This window comes from Watersipora subatra, chromosome 11, assembly GCF_963576615.1.
Source record: "Watersipora subatra chromosome 11, tzWatSuba1.1, whole genome shotgun sequence".
Lineage (NCBI taxonomy): Eukaryota > Metazoa > Bryozoa > Gymnolaemata > Cheilostomatida > Watersiporidae > Watersipora > Watersipora subatra.
The window spans coordinates 10,626,623-10,653,407 of record NC_088718.1 but is presented as its reverse complement, the minus strand read 5'-3'; the positions used below and the strand labels follow the sequence as shown (position 1 = coordinate 10,653,407).

At 38.1% G+C, this 26,785-nt stretch overlaps 2 protein-coding genes across 2 annotated transcripts in view; both read right to left on the bottom strand.

Moving 5' to 3' along the window:
- LOC137408758 (collagen alpha-1(III) chain-like) overlaps positions 1–26,785 on the bottom strand; it is a 340,292-nt gene that overhangs the window by 101,339 nt on the left and 212,168 nt on the right. The gene's annotated exons all lie outside the window — the stretch shown is intronic.
- LOC137408678 (uncharacterized) lies at positions 4,081–23,806 on the bottom strand. The gene is made up of 7 exons (XM_068095260.1): positions 23,712–23,806; positions 23,091–23,154; positions 21,598–21,704; positions 20,288–20,425; positions 7,396–7,513; positions 6,816–6,875; positions 4,081–4,697 (listed from the first exon to the last, which is right to left on the bottom strand). Exons 2-7 carry the CDS (start codon positions 23,129–23,131, stop codon positions 4,514–4,516), a joined length of 648 nt encoding a protein of 215 aa, XP_067951361.1. The 5' UTR covers positions 23,132–23,154; positions 23,712–23,806; the 3' UTR covers positions 4,081–4,513.

Genomic DNA, 26,785 nt, shown 5'->3' with positions numbered 1-26,785 from the left:
GAGACTTTTTGCTCGTGGATTATTTTTCAGCTTTAAAATCTTTACTATAATCAAAGCTGCGCTTGTTTGTCTTTTCATCTGTCCAAAGTCATTGTTAGAGAGTGAGCTAAAAGCTGCTGCAAGCAGGATTTGAACTTACAACATTTGGCTTACTAGGCAAACACTTTAACCACTGCACTAATCCACCACCTTCACGCAATCCAGAAAAATTATATAAATAGTTACATGTATTTTCTAGGCGTTATTGATACAATTAATGACAATCTCTCACAGTACATTAGACTACCAGGTTACTGGTAGTAGTAAAAATAAACCCAAATGCTTGGTCAAATTATTAGTTCAATTCCTAAAAGTTTAGCCTGAGAGCTAAATATCAGTAAAATAATCAAACAAAACCAGCTAGTCTTTTAAAAGATGAGACTATTTGATCGAAATGTTGACCATAAACATTTTCATCACTAAGTGATAAATTAGAAATCGATGCGCACGTCAGAAAAGACAAATATTTTTGAATTAGCATATTTTCATTGTGATAGGGGATCAATAGATAAGATCTATTCAAATCCCATCAACTTGAAGTGTCAATAAATAATAAGTCAGGTGACAGAGAGGAACATGTCAGTTGGTTAATTTCCATAATTATAACTTTGGCAAAAAGTCATAAAATCTAAGTATAACAAAACAATGATGTTCGTAGTGCTTTGTGAAGCTTTGTGCTAGCCAATCATATAACAGAAACTCCGCTTACGAAATTAATTCCTTTCGGAAGCCAGTTCATAAGTTGAAAAATTTTTAAGTCTGAAAGTATTTTGACCCTGTAAAGCTCTTACAAAACTTCAATAAAAAATGTGTATAAATTACTAATAATAATTAAAACCTGTGAAAAACACATGTCGGAGCTAAATTATTGTATAATATATTAAAAAGTACATATGGAATGAAAAAAACCGGAGAAATAACGAATAAAAAACTACGAACGGTATGTTTGTTTACACCATTGCTGTGGGGCAACTAGGAAGGAAGTTGCTGGGCTTAGCCAATGACAGAGAAGCTCTTTTGAAACGAACTGCGGCAAGTTTTTTAAATTTTTGGTCTGTGGTTCATATTTAGAAGTATCTATTTCTATTAAAAGCAGCATTTCTACAAAAAGATGATTCGTAACTCAGAGATTTTGTATTTGAGGTTTTTCATTAGTGGAGATTCTAGAGTATTTGATTATTTCATGGTTTACTAAAGAGAACAGACTAAAGAGTACAGTGCTTCCCTATTGGTTTTCATCTCTTCAACTGACGAGGGCAATCTCACGCCCCTTGTTTTGAATAAAACCAAAAAAAGCTCAAAACAAAATGAAAAACAGATATATTTGGAATATATATAAAAACAATATATTATTGGAAGGCTATTCTAGGAAAGGTCTAATGTTATCGCAAAATAGCAACACAAGTAAAGAACTCACTGTATGATCTTTGACTTTTTTTCTGCTTCTTCTGCAATTATTAGATTGAAATGTGTTTCCTTGGAGGTAGGTGAGATGCTCAGATTATGTTCAAGGTTGATGGCATTACGATGTTTTTTAATATATAAAGGAGATAAAACACTGGATTCAAATAGGCAGGTTTTTTGTGAACACAAATACACTTTCTTTGTCTTCACAGTTGACTCTTGCACCTCAGCACCCCAATCGAGCAACCCCAATCGGAAAGCCGTCTAGTGTGACACTATTTCATAGTACATGTGAAATAGCCAGTTGTCAATTAGTCAATTATGTACCATCAATGTTTGAACTATAGAATGTATTGATACAAAATGGCTATTTTTTCTGCACAGTGTAAGTATAAAGGCAGGAAAATACATGACTTGCTGAAAGACTTACATTTTGAACAAATGTACAGGTGAGTCAAACTAAATAAAATAAATATATACATGTACATCTACAAAAACAAACTATGCCAACATGAAAAATTGAAAAAATTTCAACCACAAAAAAACTTTCGTTCAAAAACTTTAGTTAAAATTGTTTAATGACTCGTTCTGTAGCATTCACAATTAAGAACAGAAGTTAGAATAAAAAAATCAGTCTTCTGTATAACTCTACGGTTTAACAAATCAGATGCTAAATTGTAGTCTAAGAGAAGATAGCTACTAAGGGTCACAAATGCCAAAATTTTGAAACTTATTAGATATTAGCTATGTGATACTCTCTAAAAACTCACATGTATGCATGTACTGTACATATATGTGGATTTTTACAAAATAAGTGGATGAACTGGAGATGTGGAGTTTCTTATTCTTGCTAGCTAATAAAAAGAATAATAACTATGCGTTTATTTCGCAAGGTATGGCAGTAATCACTGTTTGTTATTCTAGTAGCAATTTAAAAAATAAGAGGTGACAACATTCAGCACTCATCAAGAAACTATAAAGATACTCACCAAGGGCTAAAAGTCTGAAATAATCATAACATAGCTGGAGAGGAGCTAAAGAGGGTGTGGCCTAAGTTAGCTATCAAGTTATACAGAACATGTAAAGCATGTATATACATAAGCTATACGGATGCTGTGAACTATTTTCCATTTTGGGTGTTGTCTCCCTTCGCTTTTGGTCAGTAGCCACTATAAAAATGGTCTCTATGCTATTGCGTTTTTCTATAGCAAACTTGATTATTGCATTTGTATCTTGTCATTGTGTAACATTTTTTCGGTGCATGTAAAAATTATTTACTAGGGTATTTTATAATTGACATTGCTTTTACATTTATTAATAGCGTAACTAGATTTCAAAACACCTAAGAGTCATATAAGTACTACAAGCTGCAACTTTATGGCTGAGATTGGTGAAGTATACTTGTGGTAATGATTTTAATATGTACAAATGTCGATGAGCAGTGTGTGCTAACTTGTGGTTCAAAAAGAACGCAACAGACTCTCTTCCTAGAAAGGTGTAGTTCGAATGCTTTTTAAGCTGTTAATGCTCTATAGTATTTGGAAAGACGCCCTGTACATGAAGTGTACATGGAGCCCAAACAATGAAGAGAAACTGCGTTAAGCTGTACTGTACTGTAACTATACCATCTGCTTTAAGACCTCATGAATTTGTGGTATTTGGACAGTTCAAAAACTTATCAGCTTGCTTACAGGGTTTACAATAAAGTCAAATTTACTACATGTATCACAGTCAACCCCAACATTCCCATTTGGTTTCTCACTCACATACTTTTTGGACCTTTAATTCTTATTTTACCACAAGCTGCAATGAATTGAATTTTTTTAAGTTTTAGAGTTTTCCCTTGAATCTTTAAGCTTCAGCCCAAACCTTGCTGTTTACTCAGCTAAACAGCTCCTTACGGTTTGCTATCCAATAAGAAATTTTTTGTAATCAAACCAAACTCATCAGATTCGAGCTACTTGACTTTAAATCAAGACTGAGTTCATTCCAGTACTTTTTGCCCTTACACTCACTGTGCTCTCTAAATCTAGCGTTAATCATAGCCTTAAGTCTAGCTGCAAATATCCCTTCAATCATGTTCTATTAATATTCATGTTCTTTTTACTCTTTCAAGGAGTTGTTGTTCAAATAAATTATAAATGGGTCACTTCTAGTAAATTTTGCAAGTGTAATTTAATGCATTGTTTATTTTTTTAGTCATGTTTACAGCAAACTGTGATGATAACCATATTAATCTTACTTGATGCAAAAATCATTACTAAAAATACTAAATTCATAACCCCATATTATGCTGAACTATCTAAGAAAATATTTTAGGGATAAAACATGCATTATAATTAGTATAACACAACTGTTGAACAAATAATTGATTTAAACATAATAGGGTACCGTTTATAATGATAGTTAAAAAAGTTTTTTCAATTATGTCATGTTGGCCAACTAACAAAGTTTTGAGAAATTGGTAATTGTCTTCTCATTTACTAGGAAAGGACAACTACAAAATTATTTGGAACATGCAGATTGCATACAGAGGCCGAATTGCAAACAAAATAATGTGTATATGAAATAAAAATAAAGCAGTTTATTGAAGGTTCTATTTTTTCATAATAATTTACAAGATAAACCACAGCGTCTGACAGAGAATTACACGAAATTGAGCAAAATAAAGGTGAAAAATTTATCATGTTGTAGATAATATAAAACTAACCTTTTGGGATAATATAGTGTTAAATATAGTAACTGAAAGTTCAAAACTGAAGCTATTTTATCCAATTTAGTTTCTATCTTGTCACACATCATCGAAAAAAAATTGTTTGTAGCAAATATCCAGAAAATTGTTCTGCTCGGACAAAATATAATTATGATGATGTTACATAAGGATGACTGGCCCCAAGCAGTCGATCTCAGCAAGCGATCGAACAGCAACATGTTTACTCTTGCGAGTTAAATTAAAACACAATTCAGCAGCACCAAATCCTAAAAGCTTGAAAACATGACAGCCACTAGCAGGTTCTTTTAAACGTGAAAGTATAAAGCTTGAATGAATGACAGTTACTAGCAGGTACTTTCAAACTTGAAGGAATTGCTGCTGTTGCTGAAGATGATGGTAAGCTGCAAACTGTTCGGCTCTTGTTAGATTCTTTGTCGGCCTCCACTGTAAAGGAGTTGAAGGTCGCCAGTTCTCTAGAGCATGAACTATGGCAAGGTCCTCTGACACCTGTCTATCCCTGTCCTTCTCTGCAAACGTTTTTCTGCAAAAATTATGACAAGTGTCATGCAAGTGGCAGGTACCTTCAAATGCTAAACCAAAAGTATTTTATAATTATAAATTATTACTATTAATAGAATTTAGGCCAACTTTGTCAACCAGTTTTTGTAAAAATTTTAAATTTTTATACTGCCAAAAACATAGTTGCAAAGAATATATACAGTTGCGATCATGTGTATTAGCTTAATAAATTTTGTAGCCGTTTTAGGAAGCAATGAAATAATTTTCAAAATGAATATACAACATTGTTTGCAGCAGTTAATACATTTTTACAATAAAACCCTCAAACGCAATTGTTCCATTTTATTACCTCTGAATAGCGTACCCCTTCAAATTAAACTAAAGTTGTGAAAACTATATTCAAAAGACTTGAACTGATTTCCATGACTTGTTTGATTCAGATATCTTTAATATTTTATCTATATATAATATAGAGTGTATAAGTTATATATATACAATACATTTAATATTATATACGAGATATAGATATTATACACGTATGTATTATTATATAACATAATATATATAATATATTATATATATTATTTTATATAATATATATTACATATAGTGTAATAGTGTACACTATATATTAATATAGTGTACACTATATTAATATATAGTGTATAAGTTATATATATACAATACATTTAATATTATATACAAGATATAGATATTATACACGTATGTATTATTATATAACATAATATATATAATATATTATATATACTATTTTATATAATATATATTACATAATGTATAATATTGTACAGAATATATTATATAGTATATATTATAAATATATATCATATAAATATTATATAGGCCTATTATATATAATATATATACATGTATTAATAATATTTAATCTTTAAAACTTTTTTTCTTCTCTACCACCAGTAATAGAGACCCTCTACAGTCTCACTTTATGCAATTCTTCTTGATGAAAGCAAAGCAAGCTCCACTTTCAACTTCTTCAATACTACATCTAGTTGTTCAGACTTTCCATGAATAACATTGCCGTAAGATAAGAAGACATTATTTGATCTACGGTGCTTAGTTAGTAACTAGAGAGATACAAACTATAAGTTTATTGTTACTAATCTTAAATAAGTTATCATAGCTACTAAACGTTAAAACATTTTTTAAAGATATTTGTATTTATTGTTAGTCAAACATTAAATAGCGCCAGTTCTTTTGTGTTAGGAGTAGACAAGTCATAAATAAAGCATAAAGCAGCAAAAATAAAAGGTTCTTAGTCTAAAATGTATTACACCACATGCTTTTCTGATTACAGGTTTATCTAAAAACTACCAACTATGCAGTTAAGTAATACTAATACATTATACGAATTACGCCTCTAAAGTAGGTCAAGAAGTTTATATATCTCATTAATTCGTTGCATCAAACACCAAAGTATGAAGTAGCGAGATATTAGCACATCTTTTACATTACTGTTTCACTCACTGTAACCATTTTGGAGAGGAATGCTGACTTACAAAATCTTTGCTTTCCATAATGGCATTCCCTAATTTTGGAGTTATCTGCTTTTGCCAGCTAACCTATTTTTTGTGTAATGCTTGGTTGGTGATTTAGACGAAGCATCTGCAAGCGGCATTGATTTGTGCCTATCTTATATCTTTAAGCCTATGTTTTAAAGGTACTGCAAAACCTCTAACTAAACGCCATAGTGCTCTATTTTTTAACCCTTTTTGTATAGTGGCGGTCAATTGGAGGTGGCGTTCAAATAGAGGGTGGCGCTCTATTTGAACGCCACCTAGTTATTTTATAACTATTTTTTTATAACTAACTAGCCATCTATTTTTAACCGTTCTCTCATAATGGCGATCAAATAGAAGTGACGTTCAAATAAAGGTGGGGTTCAATTAGAGGTTTTACGGTACATATTTAACAAAAAAGAAATGACCAGAGGTCAAAGCTCACCGTCTCTTCGGGTATATGTTTTCAAAATCAATATTACTGTTTATCTCAAATAGCTTGTTTTTCTTTCGAAGTTAGACACATCGTCACCATTATTTATGTTTGTCAACAAACGGCCCTGGGTTACTGACACTATGACGCAGGTAAGCAGATGTCTTACTTTTTCGCTAGCGGCTCCACCAGAGGGATATATGTGTCACTTGAGCTCATTTTCTTTCCTCTGCAAACATAAAACTCTACATTAATATTGCATGGAATGTGAATGATAATTACAAACCAGGTGAGGAGGTAAACACAAGGACTGTGAAAGTTAATTCTTTATCAATGATATAAAGGAGTGTGAAATATAGTCTAGTTAAAACAAAGTTGTAGAAAAGACAATGCAAATGTAAAAACCAATTGAGTTATTCTTACATTGCTTTCACTCTGTTCTATGAACTACAGTAACATAATTTATATCTACTTTTTACAAACATTCTTTGATTAAATAGATAAGATCATCTGCTAATCAAGATCTAAAAAATTATGGAGAAAGGTGATTCCAATTAGTTATGAGAATTGAAAAAAAATTATGCGGTTATGGTCTTGCATGAAATTGATGATTAAAATTATGCCTTCTTGTAAAAATTTGTATAACGCAGCAGCCTAACAGGAAAACTACAAGTGAGAGATTGGCACAATTTGTAATACAAAGTTTTGATTATAAAATAGATGACAACTCCAAAAAGTAAATGTCTCACCCAAAGTTGGCGATTGGCCTGGTAGATCCACTTTTGTGGAAATCTGGTGAATATTCTGGTGTCTGATAAGATTTATCTCCCTTTGAAGCTTCAGGAATTCCATTGCGCTGGAGATGCACTAAAGGAGCATATATGAAGTGTACAATTTTTATTTTTTAGTGTCCATACAACAAAAATTATGCAATAAATAAATAAATGAACAAAGAAATAAATAAGTAAATAAATAAATGACTAAATAAGCAATAAAATGAATAAAAAATAGATGAACAAATATACATGAATAAAACTGAGGGCAACATTATACTAAAATTACACTTTAATTGTTTTAAATGTTATACAATGATACTAACTTACCTTATTTACCCTGATAATGCTGTTTGAAGCAAATTAGACCATGAGACAAAAAATAAAAAAACGAAGGATAGTAAAATAAAATATACGTATTGAAGAAGAAACTTTTTTTACATAGCGCTATTCTATCAAGTGGAGTGGCAAGGTCTGTCTTGGTGTTTGTTATAAGGTGTAGATGTTTTTTTGTGGAAAAGTAGAAATGTTATGAATAATCGGGCGGATTAGAGATACGATTTGAGTGTTTTGAACTAAAAAAATCTGAAAACACATTTAGCTCTTCAGACACTGGTCGTAACTAATCTATGACATCAAATTATGTCTCAAATCCTCTTATGTATTCCTTATTCCTTAATATTAGGTATGTTGTTGTTTAGTGGTTATTATTGCTTGAATGAAAAAAGCGCTGTGATCTTTGAACTTAAAATCTTGCATAAACTTGGAATTAAAATCGAGCGTAAGTTTTCAAGATCACAATAACTAAAAGGATGATACTGAGTAGTTACTGCTATTAAGCAAACAATGATGACAAATGTGTCACAGTTTTTTGCACCAATCATTACACAAGTCATTTATTTTCAGTTGACATATTTAATTATTTTGGGTTGAGGCAAGTCATATTGAAAGTTCTAAAAAGCTACGTGATAAGTTAATACAGCTTTATTTGGCAGGATAAAACTAGGATAAAAATTATAGAGTCACTAAACATCAAGAGAAAAAAGCTCTGTTCGAAATAAATATTCTGCAGAAATAAATATTTTACAAATAAAAATGAATACAAGGTTTTTAAAAAAATCAGAAGTTCAATAATTAAAATAAAATGTATAACTTTTTGTTATAGCTTTTTGCTAATATAGCAATATATACCAATATACCAAAATATACCAATATTTTTGGTATAGCTTTTTGTTATAACTTTTTACATCTAATATCGACAATCTATGTTAGATATAAGGGGAAAACAAAATAAAACAAGTCACAGCACCACTACAATACTCGTAGCAGGTTCAATGGAAAAACATTCCCACGCCTATAGCACCCCAGAATCACCAGGCTCTAGATTTGAGAGAAATCATCATTACAAGTTAACTTCCAAACTTAAACCCAGCCATCCTACAATTACAACATTGAATGCCGGTCATAAAAAGATGTTAGATAATAACCAGGAGCTTGTAATTAGAATCCAGACTAAAACCAAAAATTAACTCCTAAAGAGTGCAATTTAAGATCCACGCCTAATCGGACCTTCCATCAGTGACAGCGCCCAGACAATAGCAACTTGCGTCATGCGATCTAGTGTGGTGGAACACAAAACTTCCACCCTCTCTTGTGCAGTTGAGACATTTTCTAACCAGGGTTATGTTCTCTTTCTTTTGTTAGCCACGCCCCTAAGAGAGGCTGGCTTAATTATATCTAATTTGCATAATTTCATGTACATAAGACAGGGTCTCGGCCCTTTGTATTCATTCAATACATTCAGTGCAATTGAATCATACTCTTTCTGCTACCTTAAGCGATACAAGAACCACCACGGCATATAGCTATCTCCAAAGACTTGGTCTATGGACTGTGCTGTGGGAATAGACTCATAAAAACACTGTCGACCTCTGTCGACCTTGTCGACCTAGTATAAAACCTCTTTTGTGCAATCCCTTGTGTGAAGTGGTTAATGTTGACCGGTGGAGTAAGCCGACCTAGTCGCCTCTGCGTGTTGGTCACGGGAACCAGCACACAGCCTCCTGTGAAGGGTGAATGTTGACCGGTAGAGTAAGCCGACCTAGTCGCCTCTACGTGTTGGTCGCAGGAACCAACACATTGGTGGCAGCAGTGGGATTTGCTGAAAAAGGGACGCCACTCGGAAAATTACGCGACCATGCCTGGCAGTCGGCGATCAGCTACCAGAGAGCTGGCGGAAGCTGAACTGCAGCAAGTCGACCAAATGAGTCGACTGACTGAAGCCATTACACAGGCACTACGAATACCTCATCAAGAAGGGAATTTTAAGCCCCCAAAGTTCGACGGAGGAGAAGATGTCGAGCTTTTCATTACCCAATTCCAAGAGGTTGCTGAGGCTAACGAATGGAATCAAAAGGCTACACTCTTACACCTCCGTGAAGTGCTGAAAGATGGAGCGAAAATGTGTAGCCAAGGAAACTCCCCCGAAGCCAAATTCTTGTCACTGAGGACCAAATATGGGCTGTCCCCTAGGGAGGCGAAGGCTCGACTCAACACTAAGCGTGATGACAAGGTCAGCTTACAAGACCATGCCACCGAGATCCAGCGGTTGGTGAAGATCGCCTACGGAGAACTACCAGAGAATTACCAGGCTACCATGGCTATGGATGCATTTTCTATGACCTTGGGAAACGCCTATTTGCAGAGGCATCTATTAGCCGTGAAGGCACAGACGTTAGAGGAGGCTGTCCAGGCGGGAAAGGAATTCCTTCAAATTCAGCCTACTCCCCAACGGTCTACCCCTCGACCTCTGATCATGACTCTGGAGGAGGAACCAGAACTCGATCACACAGCCGCTCCAGTGACTCCTGAAACTCCATCCGTCACATTAAGCGATGTCCTAGCCGCCATAAAAGGGCTGGCAGAAGGACTGCAAGGCAGAAGGCAGACAGAAGGCAGACGAGCCAATCACACACCTCTAGCAAGAGAACTTAGTTGTTGGGGGTGCGGACAAAGTGGACATACTCGCCGCCAATGCACACAGCCTCTTCCTTCTAGACGGGCCAATCCCCAGATGCCGGGAAACGGCCATCATCCACAGCAGTAGGGGAAGGTACTGACTGTGGATCACGAGCATGCAAGCAAGACGTTTGGCGACAGCCACGACGGACCGGTCGACCCAGGCCCCCCCTGGTCGACCCCAGTCCCCTTGCAGAATGCCTTCGAGACATTAACTGACCCAATGACAGTCCCCGAACCAGAGGGAAATGGGAAGTTGTATACCTGGCCAAAAAGGCAGAGGCGCAATAGGAGAACGCTAGCCAAGCCAAAAGTGCCGGACAAGACTGAGGTAGACAACCTCTGGAAACCACATAATAGTAGTTATTTCCTGCCGGGCCGTATAAGTGGACAGCCAGTCCAGTTCTTAATAGACACCGGGTGCACATCAAACCTCTTGGGCCGTCATGTATTTGACCGTCTCCCCAAAGAAGTCAGAGCAAGACTGGAGACAAGGGAAGACTATGGACGGATGGCCGATGGCACAAGACTCCGCTTCCATGGATTAATCACCCTCCCCCTGCGAGTCCGGAGGGTGCAGGTCACCACATCCTTGGTGGTATGTGCACTGAAAGAGGATGCCATCTTGGGCATGCCCTTCCTGGTAAACCATCACTGTGAGATGGACTTTCAGCAGCCAACCCTGGTGGTGAATGGCCAACGCCTAGTATGCACTGACCGAGAAGGTCGACCCTTAGTGAGTAAAGTGTAGATACTAAGAGCTACAACCCTTCCCCGGCAATCGGAGATATTGGTGGGAGGACGGTTGACCACCACATCCTACCAACCCGTAAGACTCATAGAAGGTGCCAACCAGAAATGCATGATAGCGGCCAGCCTGCTCCAGCCGGACGAACGGGGAAGGGTGGCAGTACGTTGTCTGAACCCCACGAATCACCCTGTGGACGTGACAGCTGGATCTATCCTAGGCCATTACACCGGGGTAAATCAGGATGATATCGGGACTCCCTGGACGGACACTGACCCCGCAGGGAGTCCCCCTCCACCAAAAGCCACCGACGGCCTCCGGGTACGTACCCACTCACATGACTTGTACCAGCAGGCTGTGACGCACTGTGCAGGCCAGATGGAACGTCAGAAAGTGGAAGAACTCCTCTGTCGGTTTGCGGACGTCTTTAGCCGTGGGAGCGAAGACATGGGACACACCACCCTGGTGCGACATGAGATTCCAGTCTCCACGGATGCCCAGCCTATTCGCCAGCTACCATACAGAGTGGGCCTTGAAAAAGAGGCCGAAATAGAACGCCAAGTAGCAGCCTTAGCCAAGCAAGGGATGATTGAGCCTGCCCATGGGGCTTGGAGTTCGCCGGTAGTGCTAGTAAGAAAGAAGGATGGAGCCTGGCGGTTGTGCGTCGACTACCGGAAATTGAATGCAATCACTAGGCAGGATGCCTACCCCTTACCCCGGATCGACGACAGCCTAGATGCCTTGTCAGGCAGCAAATTCTTCAGCACCCTCGATATGATGAGTGGCTATTGGCAAGTACCACTGTCAGCCGGGGCGCAAGAAAAATCCGCCTTTGCCACTCGTAGCGGGTTGTGGCGGTGGAAAGTACTACCCTTTGGGCTGACCTCCGCCCCAGCCACCTTCCAACGCCTGATGGAGCGGGTGCTCCAAGGACTTCATTGGAAGACCCTACTCCTGTACTTGGATGACATTATTGTTATGTCTGCTGACCTCCCTAGTCATCTTTCGCGACTCGGCGAAGTCTTGGAGAGGCTCCGAGAGGCTGGACTTAAGCTAAAGCCCACTAAGTGCAGCCTGCTACAAACCCAAGTCAATTATTTGGGACACGTAGTCACTGAGGCGGGGGTTGCCACGGACCCGGAGAAAATTAAGGCCATTGGCGAGTGGGCGGAGCCACGAGATGTCACCCAGTTGAGGGCATACCTCAGGACTACCGGGTACTACCATCGGTATGTCCCCGACTACGCATCTATTGCTAAACCCTTGACCCTGTTGACCGAAGAAGGGACCAACTGGAGTTGGGGGGACGTGGAACGAAAAGCCTTTGAGAAGTTGAAATGGGCACTGACCCACGCTCCCGTGTTGGCATACCCAGACCCTACCCTGCCGTAAGTACTCGACACAGATGCGAGTAACGTGAGAACGGGGGCGGTACTATCACAGATCCAACAGGGAAGAGAGCGACCCATCGCCTATCAAAGCAAGACACTCTCCCCAGCTGAGCGGAATTATTGTGTGACCAGGAAAGAGCTCTTGGCAGTGGTCCTTGCGGTGAAACACTTCCGGCCTTATTTGTATGGAAGGGAGTTTACGATCCGCACGGACCATGCCTTCCTGGTATGGTTACACCGGCGCAAAGAACCGTCCTGCCAGATAGCCCGGTGGTTAGAGGGCCTGGCAGAGTACAAGTACAAGATTATCTATCGAAAGGGGGCTCGACATGGCAATGCGGATGGACTGAGCCGGCAGCAATGCACAGACTGTCGCCAGTGTGCCACGATAGAAAAGCGCGATGGCGGGCCCACAAGGTCTGAAGTCTACGACTCGCTGAATTTTCCTCAGCCAGTCACCCCGCCCTCACCCTCAAGATTGTCTGCTATAGGGAGAGAGGAGCCGAGCCTACAGTTGTCTGACAGGAGTGGATGGGAACCAAGGCTATGGAGTCCTATGGCTGCCCACGGAGCCCTTTCAGTACAACTGCCACGAGGTACAGGGACTCCCGACGAAGTTCGCACTACCCCCCCTACGTCCGGACCCCTTGAACTAAATGAGGATGATTGGCCCCAACTAAGCCACAGCAGTCACCCGTCAGGACCCGGTCTCCCGAACCCTACACCAGCCGGCCAGGTCTCAGTACGGCCGCCATGCGGTGAAGGGGTCCCTCGAATATCGGAGAATCTTCTCCCACCCTCCGGGGCAAGGACTGGACCCGACGGTCCTCGAGCCGAAATGGAGCCTGGTCTTCCTGTGGAGGATGGCCAAAATATAGTGCGGCCATCACCAAGCACGAAGGACGCGGGACCCCTGCCTGCGGGGCAGTCATCCCTGGCCACCATCCAGACACCCCTGGACGAGATCCGGGCTCTCCAGCAGAGGTCTGGAACCGAGCTGGGACAGATCTATCAAGCTATAAGAGAACGACGAAAAGTCGAGGAAGCGGTGGTACGCCTGGGGAGCCCCGAGCTACGTAGACTTGCTCAAATGTACCACCAGCTACAGATCGACGAGTCTGGGGTCTTGACTCTCCACCTAGTACAGAATGGATGGGAGAAAGTTGTAATTGTGTGCCCTCAGAGCCTACGCCAAGAGATTTTATGGAGGACACACGAACAATCCCACAGTGGAGTGGAACGAACCTTGAAGAGGGTACAGATAGACTGGTATTGGCCGGGAATGGCCGGCGATGTAAGGCGGGCTGTATTGACCTGCGAAATCTGCCAGCGAGCTAAACCCGGCGCCTCTCGACACTCTGGTAACCGCCAACGGTTGTATGCTGGGAGGCCCTGGCAGCGGCTGGCAGTGGACCTGGTGGGCCCCCTTCCACAGACAGCGCGAGAAAATAGCTGGGCCTTGGTGTTGACGGACCACTTCACCCGATGGTCGGATGCCCTCGCCATTCCCGATGCTACCGCCCCCACAGTCGCCCATGCATTAGATGAGCGTGTGTTTTGTTATTTTGGGTTACCAGAAATAATACACACAGATCAGGGAGCTCAATTCGAGTCTACCCTGTTTCAGGAACTGTGCGGGCTCTGGGGGGTAGACAAAACGAGGACAACCCCTTACCACCCTGAAGGAAATGGAGTTGTCGAGAGGAACAACCGGGTGCTAGGGGACTCATTACGAGCATTACTGCTCGGCAGGGAGCAAGAAGATTGGGACCTCTTGTTACCGCAACTCATGCGTACGTTTCGAGGGCTGCCCCACTCAGCCACCAGGGAAACTCCGAATTTCCTCATGCTTGGGCGAGAGTTACGCCTCCCCGATCAATTACACTATGGAAGATTGGTGGATTCGTTTACCAGTACACACGAGTATGTAAAAATTGTACATGATAGACTCGTGCAAGCACATACCCCTTGCGAGAGAGACAGCGAGAAATTGTGACTACGGACACCACAGAACCTCCCCTCTTCAACGAAGGTGACCTGGTGTGGTTAGTCAGCAAGCGACGTCGAAAAGGAGAAAATCCAAAATTAGCCGCAAAATACGTTGGCCCCTACCGGGTATTAAAGAGTTATGACAACCACACGTACGAAGTTGAAAGGTACGGACAAAAGTCGGTGCAAGCAGAAGGAAGGTTGAGGCTTTGCCGACCAAGCGAAGTACAGCAAGGAAGGGCCCCAGCTCAAATCGAGCCAACCAGAAGGCCAAACATGAGAGGGAACCCTCGAAAAAGACATATACACAATCAGGCACCAGTACCCCCAGATATATATATGGAACCATTACCTCTTGTCCCACCCATGACAAGGTCGAGAGTGGATACGCATCCCCTCTACAACCATCCAGAAAGTCATCAACTTACCAATTCCGAAAGAAGTACGACTATACCCCAAACCCGTAGCCAACTCGGCCTCGAGCCCACTCTCGACCTTAATCCAGATGCTGTGACCGAAGAAAGGAGTACGCCCTTTCCGGAGAATCCAGGGACGAGTACTACAGACAGCGAAACCTCAGCTCGGCCCCAACGAATAAGAAAGCCCCCTGCGTATCTAGCGGATTACGACACAAGTACTGTCCAATCAGGAAAGGCCAGAAGGGGTCAAGGCCGAAGGGTGGCCATTTTGGAAAATAGAGAAAGCCATCTTACTGTTTGTTACCAGCTCGACATGCACGCACACGCACACTTACACCCTCCAGCCTCAGACGAACGGCCCGCAGCCTGGAAGAGTTGGCCAACCAGATGTCAACTAAGTGAAGAATCACGCTACAGATTCCGCTAAAAACATTGACTATTCTTAGAAACCATTATTTACGCATCTTTTATCTTGTAGTATAGTCTAGCTCGTTTGTGTTTTTTTATTATAGCCGATTGCCGTCTATAGGGGCGGCGTGTGTGGTGGAACACAAAACTTCCACCCTCTCTTGTGCAGTTGAGACATTTTCTAACCAGGGTTATGTTCTCTTTCTTTTGTTAGCCACGCCCCTAAGGGAGGCTGGCTTAATTATATCTAATTTGCATAATTTCATGTACATAAGACAGGGTCTCGGCCCTTTGTATTCATTCAATACATTCAGTGCAATTGAATCATACTCTTTCTGCTACCTTAAGCGATACAAGAACCACCACGGCATATAGCTATCTTCAAAGACTTGGTCTATGGACTGTGCTGTGGGAATAGACTCATAAAAACACTGTCGACCCTGTCGACCTCCGGTCGACCTTGTCGACCTAGTATAAAACCTCTTTTGTGCAATCCCTTGTGTGAAGTGGTTAATGTTGACCGGTGGAGTAAGCCGACCTAGTCGCCTCTGCGTGTTGGTCACGGGAACCAGCACACAGCCTCCTGTAAAGGGTGAATGTTGACCGGTAGAGTAAGCCGACCTAGTCGCCTCTACGTGTTGGTCGCAGGAACCAACACACTAGCAAGATCTGCCTGTGGTACTGACTTACTCTAAACAAGGAATTGTAAGTAGGGATTGCATAACCTGCATATGATGTAATCTCTGCTGATGAAAAAAAACCAGGAAGTAGCTAATAACTTCCTAAAACTGCAAGATTTACAACCAGAAACCTGAGGCATACTGATAGGCATACCTGATACACTCTTGGATACTAAGGCCAACGCTTATTTAGTATAAAAAGAAGAAAATAATTACTAATTCAATAGTTTCAAGTTCAAATTATAATATTTACTATTTTATAAATCTCTGAGTAGCTTAATTTCGCGGTTCCAAACACTTGCCCAATCACAGTAACTGGAAATCTGCGAAGCGATTTTGTTTACACGTAGCTAGGATATAAATAGCCGAGCTTCTACAATACAGGACACGGCGAATGACAAAAGAAGCCACACAATAGGGTTCGTATCGCACAGATAAACGCGAGCTATTAGCCTATAATTCTTTTGCGCATCGAACTCTATGTTTTAAATTATCGACCCGCAATTGCTGAACCATGTCGTGTTGTCGAGGTTACACAGGTGAAGGTCATGTAAAAAACGTTTTCGCTGCATAATTTTTTTTATTAACTTAAAAAGATGAACAGGATCGCGAGTGTAAACCATTTCAGCCAGCTAGAATGCTATAAACATACTGGGTTTTATGGTTTATAGTCCGAACCTCTGTCGAGATTGGGACTTGTCTAGGTTCGGACTTGTCGATGTTGGGACTGTTTCCCAAGCGTCCCGGTTTTATTACTGATTTACTGTAAGTCATTCAATCTCAAATTTGTTAGGTGTGGATATGTTAGAGGGAATTTAAATATTTTGCTAGCGTTGAGCATTCGGGCTACTCACAATGCACATTCTCTCTATTTATAATTGCTCCAATATTTTTTTTTGGCATTCACTCTTTGGATGTTTCAATTGAAATTGAGCTATTTACTATGATTACCTCAGCCATGATGTCATGAAGTGCTGTGTTACATTAATTGCAACACATTACTTCATTGACCTTATGGTCGCAATCAGTTACTATCTTAGTCAAATATATAACTACAAGCGCACATACCTGCCAACTCTCACGCATTGGGCGTGAGACCCAATGCGTGACACCCCAAAGAAAAAATGAAAATGCGCGAGAAATGCGTGAGATTTTTGCCCCAACTTCCACAATTTTATACTATACACTATCATTGATACATCAATTGCCCCAAAACAAAATCTCACGCATTGCCCCACTCTTGGGTTGGCAGGTCTGCGCTTGAAGTGCATCTAACTGAAAATTGCATGCTGTAATATTTTGCAAAAAAAAATAAACAAAACAGAACCTGTAAAAGCTCATTTGCAAAAACCAAACGTGGTATTGATTATAGCAGGTAGTGTCTTAAAAATCTTTAACAAAGATTGAAAACATGATGTATGAATGCAGAACAACCAGTGTCAAATTTTCGGGCTACTTGATACACAATGATCAAGAATGTTATACTATAGATATTAAACAAACAAATATAATTATTAAATTTCTGTTGATTGTTTAAGTGGCAATAATCAGGCAATCGATAATAATAGGCAGCAACGATCGAACTGATAAAAGTATAAATAATAAGGTTTAAATGGAAATACTACATTATATTCTGGGATATTTATAGCAGACAATCTTTGACTCTAAAGATATACAGTAGACGTTCCTATAACGTATACCTCCTATAATGCAAATTCTACATCATGTAAAGAATTTAAGTAAAGTTTTTGCTTTGTACAATTTCATAAAGTTCATATAATGTAAAATAGGAAGCTGGTGCAAGTTCCCAAATTTGGTTTGACTAGCACGAATCTCGTGGTTAACTTTAAAATAACCTTTCCCTCTTGTCACACTTGAGAGAGCCCTCTTGTCACACTTGAGAGACAAAACGATGTATGTAAGGTTATCTGTATTATATACACTAATATTCTGACAGTTTAGTTTGCCGTGAAACATTGTCACGTTTGTCAATGAAGCACAGACAGATAATAAGTAGCTGCTCAATTGATCGGTGTTAGAGTGTTGGTCTACTGACCTGAATGTCACGCGTTGGAGTATTGTTGTAACTATCTTGGACCGTTTTGACGGCTAAATGAACGAACAGATAGACACCACTCTTATTATAGTGAAGTTATATTTTTATTTTACTTTATTTTAGACATAAAATATTTTTATTGGTTTTTTTGCAAAATACAATTTGCTGTCTAGAGTAATAGAAAAACTTGAGGTAACATGACAATTAAGGTGTGCGTTTTCTTGAGTTCAAAATTAAAAAGTTAATCTAGTTTTTCCTTTCTGTATTGTCAAATGGTTCCAATATTTTAGTGTTCGTAGAATGTAAAATCCCTAGAAATGTCTAGAAAAAATAAACAAAGCAATGTAAATAGGTGTCAAAAATATTCATAACTTATTATAAAATTACCGCAATTATGGACCATAAACCGGGTGAAAGTGTTAAGAAAATGGAGAAAAGTTGTCGATACAAACCAATCCCTACAGTTATGTAAAAGTCATTAAATAAAAAAAAGTTGTATTTTCCTTTTTTGAAGAACCAAGCGGGAGAGTTTAAGAAGATGGTGGAACGGATTAGGCACTTTACATGTATTTTGCTATTTTTATAACGTAGAATCCCTAAAATATAAACGATTTTGGAACAGATCGTTTATGTTGTAGGAGCTTCTACTGTACCATACTTGTAGGAAACATCTCATGCATTAACAAATAGTTGATGTATGGTGTAGTGATCTAAGATCTAAGATAAAATGAGATTTAATTACTACATTTCAGGAGGTTTACTTTTTTATTGTAACTATTAAAATATGGATTTTTTTTGATTGACTTTTTCGTTTTTGAATGTCAATGCAGCTTTTGTAGGCTGGTGGCTTCCAACTACATGTGACAAGTAATTGTCACTAAGGACTTATTTAGTAGTGTTGTTATCAGAATATAGTCACTGATGCATTCAAGATTTTTCTTTATGTAAAGTTTGGTTTGCGTTTGAGCAACAGTTTTAGCTACTTCTGCATTGAAAACTCAATCAAGGCCCAAAAACTCAAAACCCTAAAAATGTGTGTTATAGTGCAATCTAGCTTTTTGCACCCCAGTTTCATGCAAAAAAATAATAAGTCTTTATTTACAGGGCATTCATTTTGGTCCTGTACTTTTAAGAACTATTTTAATGGGACCGCTAATCGTTTGGTGGTTTTCATGCAACAAAAATCTCTCAACTTGAAATGATTTCTCTACACACGACCCTCTAAGGTTGTAATCTAAATATTCGTTGAGCACATTACTCTGACGTTACCCAATTCGCCTGACAAACTCGCACTGACAATGATTTTTCTTTAATTACTTGTATTTAACTCTTACACTACTGCGATAAAATCGCTATTCTGACCATATCAATTCAACTGGATTTTCTAAAAATAATATGCAGTTAGTATTTATGCAATATCTCAAAAACTTATGCAGCTATTGCTTTACTGTAAAATGCTTCTTATTCAGAAGAAAATTCTCTACAAGATAAATTTTTAAATAAAAATACTTGGTGAATCCCACTCTCGCAAAGTTTCTGACGCTTTCTTTGCACCGAAAGAATGCAGGAAATTTCTTATTACCATAACGATTGCGATCTGGTATCCCATTTTGAAAAAAAAAAATTATAAATGGAATTGCTTAGCAAAAAGATTTTTCATTGGTTGTACGTGATTGGCAACAAGGTTATTTCGTTGGAGACAAAATTTGATTGGTCTAGCTAAGGTATAGCTTTCGTAATGAAGAGAAAGGTGAAACCCTATTGATAAGCCGATACATTGGCTTACGGTCTGTACTTGTATTACGGCGAAAGCCGATACATCGACATACGGTAGCGAAAGAATTGCTAGTAATCAGTTGTTTGCATTATATCTAAATTAAAATTTGCTAAATTAAAGTTTATATATTAACCTGATATAAATGACAGCTATGATAGTTACAACGGATGCCAATGCTATCTGAGTATTACACAGTTGAATTCTTCAACTGACTTTTTGTTTCGAAGGAATCCTCACAGGATTTGTTCATTGTGAAAAAAGATGTCAAAATAATTTAATTTTGAAGATTAGACATTTTATATATTTATGCTTTCCAATTTTTAAAACTTGAAACATTCTAACGCTTACACTTGCTTATCTTTTGTTAGAACATAGAACTCACAGACTGCTGGCCGGTGCTTCAGTGAGTTATAGTCAAAAGATGTCATTGCGTGTCGATGCACTCTGTCCCATTGGCAAGCTTTACCGCCATCACAGTCTGTCTTTATGTCCCATTCATTGAGAGACTCCTTGTTGTGCCCTTCAAAGGTAGCAGGAACTTGTTAAATTAAAAGTGGTCAACCAGCTAATAATTGAAAATTATTACCTGGTCACATTTGATCTTACATTAAATCTGCTCGTTTAAATAAATTGTATAAATAGGAAGTTTGAGATAGAGATACAGTTAAACTCAATACACACGAAATCGATTCATTCTGAGGTCTGTTTCATGAGTGAAATTCACATGCCTGAGCAAAGACTTTTATCAGATTTTGCTGTAACTAGATCTATTTGTTCCATTGCCGAAAAACTTACAATACCTTTGTAAGAAATATTTTAGCTGGTAGATTATACATAGCATTAAAACAAAATATGTAATACTGTGTAAGAAACCGAAATTTTAAAAACTATTAATCATAAAGATATATTACTTTGTTGGCAATAATTTTATTTCAGACGGAAAAGTTTTTTAAATAAAAGAGTAATTTTTAAAACAACTTTTCTTTAAAGAAGGTATTTAACCTAAACTAAGCGAAGTTTGAACGAACTTATTATTACTATTTTTTTGTAATCTATACAAGCGTTTTAATTTCACTTGAAAACTACACTGCATCCAACATCTTTCAATGCTACATTTAGGAAAAATCTTTTGCTTTGACATCATATTTTACACCATCATTCAATAACTTAGCAATACAGAAACATACGATGTAAATTGTTCAACTGACAAGCTGAAATTGTTCCAAAACTACTAGCTCTAGGGGTAGTTATGCCTTGTTTTCATACATGCATATTATCTAAGTTGACCTCATAACATCAGTGCATTGCAAACAGCTACAACATCTTATTTGTTGCATTTCAGTGTGTGCACAAGTACATTTCTGATTGGATGAACTTACGAGAACTAAAATGTTTATACACTGCAGAAACGTAATATTTATTCATTTCAATGACGTTTTTCAATCTTCCAAGTGGAAAGGCCTTCATCAGGAGTTTAAAAAAAAGTCAAGGTAAGTGTTTCTCAAGTGCTATTGTTATCATATAATGGCGTGTTAGAGTTACATGTAACATTTTCACCATTTCATCTCTGATGTGGAAGTCAGCGCTCCTTTGCCTAGTTAAAGCAAAATAGTTTACTACAATAATAAATAATAATAGATCGTGCATGGGGTCAAGCCAACTACTTTGAGGAAAATGTTGTCATGTACTTACGCTGGAAATACCTTTTAGCTCGCCAGTTCTTGTCAGGAAATATTTCGTTGGACACGCCGAGAAATGTACCAGTGTCATGGATGTGTGGAAGTTTAACCTTTTTGGGGCTACAATCGCATTCATCAAGGAATGTTGTAGATGATACTAGTAAACATAGGCAGAGTAATATGTTATACCTTAGATGATATCCATACTAGTAAACATAGGTAGAGTATCATGTTATACCTTAGATGATATCCATACTAGTAAACATAGGTAGAGTATCATGTTATACCTTAGATGATATCCATACTAGTAATCATAAGAAGAGTATCATGTTATACCTTAGATGATATCCATACTAGTAATCATAGGAAGAGTATCATGCTATACCTTAGATGATATACATACCAGTAAACATAGGTAGAGTATCATATTATACCTTAGATGATATACATACTAGTAATCATAGGTAGAGTATCATATTGAACCTTAGATGATATCCATACTAGTAATCATAGGTAGAGTATCATGTTATACCTTAGATGATATCCATACTAGTAAACATAGGTAGAGTATAATGTTATAGCTTAGATGATATACATACTAGTAATCATAGGAAGAGTATCATGTTATACCTTAGATGATATACATACTAGTAATCATAAGTAGAGTATCATGTTATAACTTAGATGATATCCATACTAGTAATCATAGGTAGAGTATCATGTTATACCTTAGATGAAATCCATACTTGTAATCATAAGTAGAGTATCATGTTATACCTTAGATGATATCCATACTAGTAATCATAGGTAGAGTATCATGTTATACCTTATATGATATACATACCAGTAATCATAGGTAGAGTATCATGTTATACCTTAGATGATATCCATACTAGTAATCATATGTAGAGTATCATGTTATACCTTAGATGATATCCATACTAGCAATCATAGGAAGAGTATCATGTTATACCTTAGATGATATCCATACTAGTAATCATAGGTAGAGTATCATGTTATACCTTATATGATATACATACCAGTAATCATAGGTAGAGTATCATGTTATACCTTAGATGATATTCATACTAGTAGTCATAGGTAGAGTATCATGTTATACCTTAGATGATATACATACTAGCAATCATAGGAAGAGTATCATGTTATACCTTAGATGATATACATACTAGCAATCATAGGTAGAGTATTATGTTATACCTTAGATGATATCCATACTAGCAATCATAGGCAGAGTATCATGTTATACCTTAGATGATATCCATACTAGTAATCATAGGTAGAGTATCATACTATAGCTTATATGAGATACATGACAGTAATCATAGATGATAAACATTGTATAAAATAATAATCATGCTGTATCATGCTTTTTATGGTTTTTATACTTTGGACAGTAAAGAGTGACATATGATTAATTCAGTAACAAGAAGGCTGAGTTAATGCCTGCTATGTATTCATGCAGATTATGTAATGTTCTTGATTTACCTGAGAAACTTCTCTGACCTTTGACTAGCGCCTGAAGACATGCTGTCTGTGTAGGTTCTCTGATCTACAGCAAATAATTATTACACAAGCACAAGAGAAATAAATGCAAAATGCATGATTACAACTAGAAAATAGTTACTGTTTCAGATAAATGATCGATCACATCCCTTTTGTTATTTTGGTCTTGATAGTACCTAAGATTTGCCGCTAATTAATTACTCACTGAATCACACATCTATTGCTCCTTTATGCAGTGACATTGTTACCGTAATTCATAGATTCTCCTATCCAGTATTTTTGGAGTTAAAATTGGAATCTGAGATTTTGAACTTTTTTATGTAAGCTTAACCTATCATGATGTTATACTAATGCCCCAAACCTCAGACACATGCATAGAATCACGGATTAAAGTGAATGTTGTTTGGCGGAGTGTCAAACGAAGTGATTGCCGTATCTAAATTTTGCGTTCACCATATTCGTGTTACCATTAAGTGTTGGCTCTAGTTAGGGCGCTCTTATAAATTAAACCAATGTTACTTATTCATTGGTGGTGCACAACTCAGCATGTGCTATTATATAAGTCCTACAGCTTGACAATCATAAACTAGTAGGGTAACTTACATAGCCTTAACTTCTTGTTACACTGCGGTACGTGTAAGTGTTGCTTTGAAGCCCTTAGTCTTGGTGTTAAAGCAGATTCCCAAATGAACAGAGAGATGCTAACTAGCTTTACCCGTGCGTGAGCGCTGAGTGACTAGTAGATCTGCTATCTATAACCCTAGGGCATTGAGTTCTACTAACTCTACTTTGGTAATTGTATGTCGCATTGATACCGCCTAGTTAAGCAATCAATGTTGCTTTGTGTCTTTGTATTCTTTGTTTACTTAGTTACCCATGGCAACCATTGAAGTTCAGCGCACTAAATAAACAAAATGGATATGACTCGTTATTCCATGATGAAAATAACACAACTCCAGTTAATAACTAGCCAGCTGGATGTCTAGACAACTGATAGCTTCTTAGTAGTGTTGGGTGATGAGCTGGTTTATTGTATTACAACTGCGGGCAAATGGAGCGTTTACACATATTCCTGCAATGTGCTGTATTGTTATCGCTGTCTATAAAATAAGACTTACTGCCGTAAAAGTCATCAAAACGTCGTCGCAAGCTCTTTATTGTTGATGCGGTGATGTCCGTCTGTATTGAGTAGAGAGACATCATTGCTGAGCTCTGTTTTTCTAAGAAATAGACAGTATGACAAGAAATCATCAAGTTAATATATCCGAAAGTGGTACTGTATGGCATTTCTCTACTTTTCAAGTGGCGAAGTCTTCATCAGGAGATAAGAAACTATAGAGAGAAGCTAAAGAGTAAGTAATTAGTGTAAATAATAAAATAATTGTAAGTTAATCATAAGAAGTAATAACTCGCATCTCTTTTCTGAGATGTTAAAGGTTGACTTGCAACAAAATTCACATTACAGTTATTTGGCATCAAAAGATTCACTATGTCTTACTCTGCTGCTTTGTAGGTGCAAGATATATGGAAATGTGATTACAAGCTAAAAAATGAACAATTAAATGCAGCCTTCACGAAAACCGCTGTAGTTTTATATTGAGCCTTTTATTTGCCTTTTAATTCACGTGATAACATCACGTGACAAAACAATAACCAAATTGCTTGAGTGCGTCTGAGAAATAAACTAATTCCAGTCTACGGCCTTTTCGTGATGGCTGCGATTAACTGTTAGTTTTTGAGCTTTTAAGAGATTGTAATCACATTTTCACATATTTTGCACCTTTTGTACACAGCAGAGTAAGACATGGTGAATCTTTTGATACCAAATAACTGTAATGTGAATTTTGTTACAAGTCAACCTTCAAAGCATTTGATTTGCGACGGAAAAACCCACAAATATTGCTCACGATGATCTAACGGTTTTGGTCTGAGTTCAGATACTTTTTTGCCAATGATGAACATCTCATTTGATGACATGTACTTTATACAGCATATGGCTGGGACCCTATGGACTATATGATATTTTAGCTTTGTTTATGCTAATATCATCTCACCATACAATCACGATGTTGTGAATTCTACTACATCATAAGTAAGTTTATAAGCTTGTGTCATATTATTTACTGCAGGTCAAGATAATTTGTAAAAATTCCTTTGATTAGTTGATTGTTTAGGACAGACATGATCGCACACGCGCCTGTTGAGTCGCCTTACTGTAAGTGTTTCGATGTAAATTCGAGCGTTACGGATTAGTGCGGGCGCTTTGTTAAAAAAGACGAGGATTTCTACCCCAGCGGTCGCAGCGGCACAGTCCTCTCTCGTAGAACTCCTCAAATCAAAATAAGAACGACTCAAGTGGAGAAAATGCTAAAAATGGAATAGCTTATGCAACATTTTCTTGCACATCGTTCGCAAGTGCTGTTTCCATCTTTCGCATGCATCTACCTTAGAGGTCATGGTGGTGCACTCCTGTCCCGTAAAATCGAAATAGGAATGACTGAAATGTTGGAAATGTTTAGAATGGAATAGCTTATGCAACATTTTCTTGCACATCGCTCGCAATCATGAAACATTTGATAAAAATTTGTAACCAAATTCGCTTAAATCGGGGGTTTTTGCCATTTTCATCTTGTATTGCGGACGACCCAAACTTGTGGATTAACCGAGTCATGGAAACATGGTGAATGTCGATTATTGATGGCTATAAAAACGCTCCATAGGCGCCTTATCGTTTCCATCTATCTGATGTCTTGCATAATTGAGATAAAACTTTCAATATTAAACCGAAATATTTCTAAAAAACTTCTAGAAAAAATAGTCTTTTACTAGCATCTATGATATGTGCGCAATATAACATAACAGAAAGTAGGTTACCTGGGTATAGAGGATCTGTCTCTGACTTTGCGAACACGCTGCCAGTTTTATGGGAGGTTTTAGAGTTGCGGGGGTTACCCACGGGTTGAGAGTAAGCTCCTGGAACTAAAGACATTTTTGTTTCTGATAACTAGAGGAAAGGAAGCTGTTCAGGTCTTCTTTGTTGCATGCCCGTGCGTAGCGGAACAATAGTCAATTGTTTCTATTAGCGTTATGTTTTATGTTATAGTTTGTTTGTTTCCATAATAGACTTAGTACACTCAAGTATGCAGAGTGTATGCTGTCATTTTGTTTCGTTATATGTATTCATTATATACATATATTACATATTATATTACATGTATATATATTACGTACCGTAATCGTGGACACTAACCCAAATGCAAAAGATAAAAAAAAAGAACAAAATTGTCGATACAAACTGATATTATCGCAGTTACTGTGCAGTCGCTGTACTGAATTAAAATGTTAACTAGAGTTGTTCCCCCTTGATGGGTCAGCGGGATGGAATTGGCGAGATCTTAAAACAGATTTGGATATTTATATGTATTTTTCACTTCATATAACATACAATCTCTATTACGTAGTTTGGAAGGGCGTCTGCTGTATGCTTAAATCTGTTGAGCTTTATTCCTGTAAGGAACCAGAGGTGTGTAAAGTACTGTACTCACAAGGGTGTGTACAGTACAAACTGAAGATGTCAACTGCCTCCTAAGAAACCTGAGCTGTTCATATAGTGAAGCATATAGAGAAGATTCCATAAATAGTGAGCTTGAGTCTAGAAAGCTCCTCATCAAGTTATC